General features: G+C 32.7%; 2 protein-coding genes across 2 annotated transcripts; one reads left to right on the forward strand and one right to left on the reverse strand.

The window, feature by feature from the left end:
* The first annotated feature begins 3,188 nt into the window (after positions 1-3,188).
* Positions 3,189-4,206, forward strand: LOC145077072 (uncharacterized). Its single transcript, XM_079022850.1, has one exon. The coding sequence runs from the start codon at positions 3,298-3,300 to the stop codon at positions 3,994-3,996; it is 699 nt and encodes a 232-aa protein (XP_078878976.1). The 5' UTR covers positions 3,189-3,297; the 3' UTR covers positions 3,997-4,206.
* Positions 4,207-5,243: 1,037 nt separating this feature from the next.
* On the reverse strand, positions 5,244-7,576 carry LOC145073596 (Acyl-CoA N-acyltransferases (NAT) superfamily protein). The gene is made up of 4 exons (XM_079020137.1): positions 7,075-7,576; positions 6,849-6,901; positions 6,566-6,733; positions 5,244-5,684 (listed from the first exon to the last, which is right to left on the reverse strand). The coding sequence occupies exons 1-4, from the start codon at positions 7,447-7,449 to the stop codon at positions 5,462-5,464; spliced, it is 819 nt and encodes a 272-aa protein (XP_078876263.1). The 5' UTR covers positions 7,450-7,576; the 3' UTR covers positions 5,244-5,461.
* Positions 7,577-8,245: the final 669 nt, after the last annotated feature.

Consider the following 8,245-nt stretch of genomic DNA (forward strand, 5'->3'; position numbering starts at 1 on the left):
ACTCACTAAACGTTGGCTTACAACTTTAGTTTTGTTTAAGGTACCTCAGAGGACCCATAACAAGGCGAAGGCGTGTGTAACGTCCCAAAAATCACAACAAATTTAAACTTTTAAAATCAACTGATAGTCATCAAATGTTTTCAAAATCATTGTTTCCAAATTTTTATGAATATCAGAGTGTCCCAAAATCATAAATCCATAAATAGAGGATGCGTACGGTTACGCCTTCGTCTTCGTGCCATCATTAGAAGTACCTAAAAGAACAACTAAAACCGTAAGCCAAAGCTTAGTGAGTTCTTCCAAAGTACCACCACATCCAACATATCAAACAACAACATGTATAACTGAGCCTCCAGCCTAACTGGAATGCCTCTTAGGGTCTACTGACTATCTAGACTGCTCCCGAGCCTTCGGCGTGATTGCATCGCCTCACAGGGCTTACAGCCTATCCGAACCACTCTCCGGGCCTTTGGCATGACTGAACCGCGTAGCGGGGCCTATGGTCTATCCATACCACCCTAGGTATCTTGGCCTTCAGCACCAAGCAGGACCTCCTCAACCTAACCAACCATAACATGTCGACATACACATAACAAATAAACATATAACCAAGCATCATACAAACATGCAGATTCACAGATCACTACCACATCCTAACATCCTATATACCAGGATACCGATCTAACAGTTCTCTACAACATAACAACATACTATCATGTAATAGGATATCCAATCCACTGGGTCAGCCTTGGTGCCTTCGACCCGTAAGTACAGTAAGGAAGACTCACATCTCGGTCTGAGCAAGATCGCTGAACAGAACACAACTCCAAATACAACTCAATGAAATCTATTCATCAAATATTGACCAGTCTCAAATACAACTAAAAATACCAAAACTACCCCTAAGTCAAATCCTGGTCAAATTCAAAGTCAAGCCGAACCCAAAAGCCTCACAGCCAGGGGTCACATCGTGGCCCCTCCAATAGTCACGTCGTGATCCGAAAGAGTCCAAAATAGTCGAGGATCGGCATCCTCACATCGTGACACCCCAAACCCTCACGTCCTAAAGACGCTCATGTAAGAAGTTCTTAATGAAACTCTAGATCCTTTAAGACAAGCAACCAAACCTTTAATATACTCTTATTCACTCCAGAACATCATAAAAATCATGGCTTTTTGGATATGCATGTCCAATACATGTCCCAACACCAACTAGGGCACAAATAGGGAAATATGACATCAAATCTCATGCAAGAGTCATAAAACCCGACCAAATTATAGACCTAGCAACTATAACACTCAAGGGACCCTGGAGATCCATAAAGTTGGCAACTGTATGGATTCCAATCCCTAGATGATCTTCATATTCTTCTTCTTGGCTAAAAATACCACAAATGAGCTCAAAGAGCAACAATGGATGCTAGGGATTCAAAAGGTAGGGTAAGTAGGTGATGGAGGCTGAGGGTGGGCTAACCCTAGCCCTCAATTCCTTTAAGTACGGAGTGAAACTCTCAAAACTAAGGTTTTCCATACAAATCTCACATCGTGAGCTTTCCATTGCTCACACGTAAACCTCGAATAACATGTGTGTTCATTTAATTCCTCACGACGCGACAAGAAATCCCTCATCGTGAGAGCGGTCAAAATTGAAATTTTAACTTCATCGAAATAATAAAATGTGCACCTGAACCGAGCATTACAGCATGAATGTACACATCATTGGTTTTATGATTAATTTGATCTTGGGAGACTCTGTTTTGAATGATGTTTTGAATATAATGATTATGAAAATACTTATTTTTAGTAAATGAGTTATTTTAAAAAGTTTAAATTTTTTGTGATTCTTTAGACGTTACACTAAAAGTCAACTCAGTGGTTAGATATTCATACGATGGATATTCGCATGACGGTTGGTTCTTGATTTATCATGAATATCCATGGCAATGGGTTTGCAAGACATTTTAAGAAAAGCATCGAAAATGTAGTCATGCTGAAAGTTGCATAAAGAAATTAGTTTTAAATTTACACCAAATATCATTCGGTTATGGGTTCCGTTCCAGACTGTTTTACATATTCCAAATAAATTCTTTGTATTTCGTACTAGTTCTTTGTATTATGGAATACATAATTCATTATGGAATGTGTAGTGGACTCTTAGTGTTAACCTAACTATTTTGTTGGCTTTATCACATTTGATCCTTACAATTAGTATCCTTTTATTATACCATATTAATATATTTTTTTTGAACGAACCCTAATCATATTTAGATATTAAATTTTTTCTAGACTTTATATATAATTTATTTATTTATTTAATAGACAAAATAAATATCAATATATTTGATGAAAAAGTTATACTATAATCTAAAAATAGTTGTCAAAACTTTCAAAATTAAAAAATATAAAATATTACAAAACATTTTTGTTACATAATTTTTTATCGTTATTTTTATTTTTTTAACGACATGAGAAAATTCTATCATTTTTTTTTAGTTTTGGAAAAAAAAAACGTGACGAAGTTGTGCTTAACTACATATGTGAAAAGTTTACTATATTTTATAATTTTGAAAAATGATAACTTATGAGTTAACTTAACTACATATGTGAAAAGTTTACTATGTTTTATAATTTTGAAAAATGATACTTCCTGAAAATTATAGTTCATCTTTTTTTTTTTGGTTTGTCCCAAAATAATAGTCTATTTTTAAAAATAAATACTATTTTTATCAAAATACTCCTTCATTATTACTTAACCAACTAAGCATTTAATGGAACATTAAATGCAAATTAAGGACAAAACTGTTATTTTATTATGTAAAGTTAGTAATAATTAATGTTTTTCTTAATCTTTATGTTTTTTATCCGTGAACAATAATATTGGGACGGAGGTATGAGTTGGCTTAATAAACTTAATTAAAATTTAATTAAAAAGATTAATCATTGAAGAAGCTATAAGTAAAAGTATTTTATCAAATAAAAATATGTTAGAAAAATAATACATCAAAAATACTATACCATTGAAGATGCTCCTTAAAAACAAACAATGATGGGAAATGTTTAAAGATAAATTGCAACTAAATTGATTCTAATTTACGTTATATTTTATTAAGTAAAATAAGTATTTTTATTTTTAAAATATATATCTATGCATTAAGTAAAATTATAATATATTGTTAAATCGAAATCGATGTTTTATTTTTTTATCAAACCAGAAACCCTTTCAAATATATGTTCTTCCATTTTCTCCTCTCCGCCCCTCAAAACCTCTGTCAACGCACACAAAAACACTAAATTTACATGCATTCAGAAACCCTAATTCCCGATTCGACTCCTACCACCACCAATGATCATGATCATGAACATGATCACGAAAGCAACAGCAACAGCAACATCGACGTTCTAAATTCATATTCCACCGCCGACGATCATCCCGAATACAACGACGATGAAAACTCCCAAATTCACGATGAGTTTGACCATGAAGATGAAGAAAACGAGATCGCCTTAGATACTGAACCAGACGCCGGGGGTGGTTACGATAACAACCCGCCGGACTCATTCTGGGTTAGCAACAACAAAGTAACAGACTGGTTGGACAACCACACGTACATCGAACGCAAAGCTTCGGTGAAACTGGTGCAGGCTGCAAGAAAATTCGATCAGACTAAAACTCGGTCTAATCAGCGATCCGTTTCCTTTAACCAGAAACCTCAGGCAACCATCATCGGGTTCCGGCAAAAACCGCCGTCGCATAACGCCGATGGGAAAGCCAAACAGAACGATCGGCAGGACAACCCTCGGTTTTCTAAGAACCGGTCGTTGCCGGGGAAAAGCTTTTTTCAGCAGGTGGCTGAACCGAGGTCTCCGAGGGTGTCTTGTATTGGTCGGGTCGGTTCAATGAGAGGTCGTGCTAGGAGGACCGGGTTTTGGAAGACTGTGAAGACGGCTTTCTTGAGCAAGGTCCGGTCGAATAAGCTCTCGAGAAAAGATCTTTGATGCCGACGTCGGCCGGCGGAGTTGGTGGCTTGACGCCGGCGAATGAGTAAGAGCTGTTAAGCCGCCAACGATCGAGATTAGCGATAAGACCACGTTTTGTTTTTTTGAATTTTTTGCTATTTATGTTTTTTTATTAATTTTTTTTATTTTATTTTTTATGTACATGTAATGTGATATATTCTCTGAGTTGAATTTGTTTTGGTGTGTTCATGTAAAGTTGTAAACATAATTTGAAATAGTCAAAGGAATATTGCAACAATCAAAACACTTAAAACTATGATTAAATATGTAAAATATAATTTACTTGGTCTTAATTAGAAGAAAACAAATATTACTTATATATAAAAAAAAAATTGTAAGCTTAACGAAATTATTTCTATTTTTACTGAAAGATTCAAAATAAAAACAATTTTATTTATTTTTTAACAAAACGAGTCCAAATTATAACTATTTAAATTATTGATGTTACGTGTGGGTCCGTAAGTGCCGAGTCGATGGCTACAATTGAGGAGTTGGTGCCTTCGTTTTTTGGCCTTTCTGCATATAATTATTTGAATCGTATACATATAATATTAATTTTGTCATTGTTCATCATCACAATAATATAAAAACAAAAAATAGGATACCTTTTTTTGCTTAAACTTCTTATTGATTATTAACAACTAACTTACCTACAAAATTTATTAGAAACTTATTTTGTTAAGTTTTATTTTAAACCACATTTGATGTTTGTTGCACCTAGAGTTTATTCATCATTTGCGCATGGTTATGTTTTTAATGTGGAAGTCACATAAATCTTTTAATTTTGGGACAAAAACCATAGAAAATTCCTAATTTTGAACCTTCTATATAATAAGTCGAAAACTTTTTGAATCATATTCATAGTTTTTACGAAACCACAAAGACAAATTTTACAATTTTGTGAACTTTTATTGAACCTAGCAACATCTTAAAATAAAAAATAAAAAAAATTGATAAAATTAGCAAAAAGAAAAAAGTGTTGGTTTTGTCATCATTTGGTTCCGAAATAATACACTAACAGAGGTAGAGTAGAACATTTCTATTAGCTAAGGTATTTTCCCATGAATGATTTCATTAGCATAATTGTGAATATATACATATTATAATGAGAAATGGGCCTGACTAACTGGGCTATACAAAGCTGCATAAGTGGGCTACGCAATATGCAAAATAATATACACTAATAGAGAGGATCGTAGAGATATGATTAGATCTTCGATACCATATAAGGATATGTATTTTTTTCTGAATGATTTCATCATAATTGAGAATATATATCGATTACAATGAAACATGATTCTGACTAACTGGTCTATATAAAGATGTACAAATAGGCTAAGCAATATACAAAATAATATGAACTACTAATTTCAACTTTTGAAGAGCATATTATCGAAGATTTAAAGGATGGTCTAAAAAAAATGTTTAAGGATAGGTATTGTTCTCATGTTGTGTTACATTGTTTGATCAAAAGAACTCGGCGTCTCCTTCCTATCCAACTTGAGGTCCACAAAGGGTCACCTGACACCATTCTATACCCTGCATTTGTGTACAATTTTCGAGCACCCCAATCATCTTCATAAGCTCTCAACACCAGATACTTGTATCCCCAAACATTAGCCAACATTTCGCATGCCTTGAGCAATATACTTGCAACTTTTTTGCGTCTATCAATAATCAAAGTCATATGTAAAATATTTGTGAATATACAAGGTACATCTAGTAAACATGTTTGGTGTATGAAAATGATGAGTTATTCACTAAAATAATCATAATTGGTGTGAAATATACTTACCTGACCATACTTTTGTATTTAATTACATAATGACCACCTAAATAGCTAAAAACATCCCATTAATTCACAAGGTTAATTACTTTCCGACAAAGAAAAACATTTTATTGTGAAAAAGTATCGCTAGTTTTAGCTGCAAATTAGCAAATAGACTCAAATTAACGAATATTTCGCATGTAAACTCAAAACTCGAATTTTTCAAACTTGACGAAGCTAAATATTTCTAACAAACAACACCAAAAGAAAATGGGGTTGAAATGGGTATGATGTATGATCACAAAAAGGCAATTAAATGTTATTTTTATATGAGCTTCCATGTTTAAAAAGTAAATTTAATGGAATTTTAACTAGCAACCTAAATTTTGTAAATGGGAAAAGTATGCACATTAGTCATTTCGACTAGACCTTATATATGCTTAAGTTTTTCACAAATATTTATTCGCATTTTTTTTTAGTTGGGAAGTATTCGTGAATATTGAATTTGATTATATTGGCTATTCGCTACTATGCGGCTAAAGTTAGGGAAGTTTTGTTTTGTAATATCTAATATGATGTCTGATGTGTTGGAAAAAAATCAATCCTGCACATTTACGTGGTTTTTTAGCGATTTAGATGGTTATTTTGTGATTAAAAAAAAGATGATCATGTAAGTATATATCATATCAAGCAATATAGAGTCATTTTAGTATAGTAAATAGGTCTAAAATGATACTACATTAAATCAATTATATTTGTGATAAAGTATGCATTGGATACCTGAAATCAGGTAACACTGCTATTCCTGACACGTAAAGATATTCATCTGCCCCGGATAGATACCCAAGAACTGATTCATCCCTGAAAACCGTTACATCCACGACTCCTACTAATTTTTGTCTATCCTCAATTTCTCTTGTCATTGTTTCCGCAACCAAACATGCGTATCTAACATCAAAATTCGATTCAAATTTTATTAGTGAATCGGATAATAAATTTTTCATTTTAGACTTTTAAGGGTTAAATTAGTTCATTATAAATATAAACGTGAAAGAAAACTCACCTATCAGGTGGTGAATTTTTTAGTCTGTAAAGTAGTCCTGCAAGAACCTCAGCCTGAATTTTGGTACAATATTAATAATGTTCAAATTTTGTTTTGTTCGAATACAAATCAGATTATGATATCGATTCTGTTTTTCGGTTTGAAACCAACGAACCCAAATAAAAACATGATGACCCGGAACAATGTACAACATGTATTACATAAAGTACAAGTCTTTAAAGCATACCTGAAAGAACTGGAAGAACACGTCATTAAATAAAATAACTGGTTCATAAAAAGACTCAGCTTGAATATTGGCCACACTCCTCATTTCATGATCCTCTTCAACCATCTTCCTCACTTTCCATCCATACCCTTGTACTAAATTACCAAAATGCCCCGTCCCACCACCATCGGCCACCTGTTCTTGAAGTTGCTGACTAGAAGGTGATACAGAAGAACAATGGCAAAGGTGCTGACTTTTGTTGACTTTCTGCAGAAACAAGAATCTGGGGTGAAAAATATTGAATCTTGAAGGTGGGGTTGGAGTGAAACTCCATGGGAAGTGAGAGAAGAACTCCATGGAGATTGTGAAGGTGTTTAAATGGTGTAAAACAACCATTGTTTTGGCTTTGATTTTACTCAATTCAGAAGCTTCTCTTTCTTTTCATGTCTTTACTCTTTAATGGCTTGATTGCTATTTGTTGAATGTCTTTCTCTCGTTTGTGCTTTACACATGTTATAATTATTTTTGCACTGTATTTATTCATGGGTTTGTATTTGTTTATATAAATCACACGTGTACTTACTATTGAGAATGATTTTTTTTTAAAGTACATGAATCTTTTTATTAATATACGAGTTATCTCTTTCTGTATTTGATATATAAGTTAATAAAAAAATCAAGCTTCAAAGAAATGGTATACATTTTAGATGTATTTTTGCTGATAAGATTTTGTAATTTATATACCAGATTTCTACATTTTTTTAATGGAACAAGTATATAAGATGCTTGAAACTCGAAACAAACGTTATTTTTATTTATAATGTAAAAAATTTAATGCATATATTCTATATAAAGTGTCTTTCAAATGTAAATCATTACGACCACTTACATACACACTTCACTAAAATCTTTTACAAACACCCCCTTAAAATTAGTGACATTACCTTTTTAACCCTCTTTTTTCAAAATTTGGAACCTGCCTTTGTTCGAGAAACTTCCATGTGTTAAGTAAAATATTCTCTTTTTTTTTTAACTTCAGTTCTATTGTTTGTAATTTTTCTCCATAAGTCGAACGTAATTACTTACCTTTCATTGTTAACTTATATATTATATGCAGAAGACCATTCTATATTATTCATTTTTCTTGTATAAATCACAAAAAAACTGTTTTTATCATTAAATATAAGATGTC

This window comes from Lactuca serriola, chromosome 9 (assembly GCF_051521515.1).
Source record: "Lactuca serriola cultivar US96UC23 chromosome 9, Lser_US96UC23_V15, whole genome shotgun sequence".
Lineage (NCBI taxonomy): Eukaryota > Viridiplantae > Streptophyta > Magnoliopsida > Asterales > Asteraceae > Lactuca > Lactuca serriola.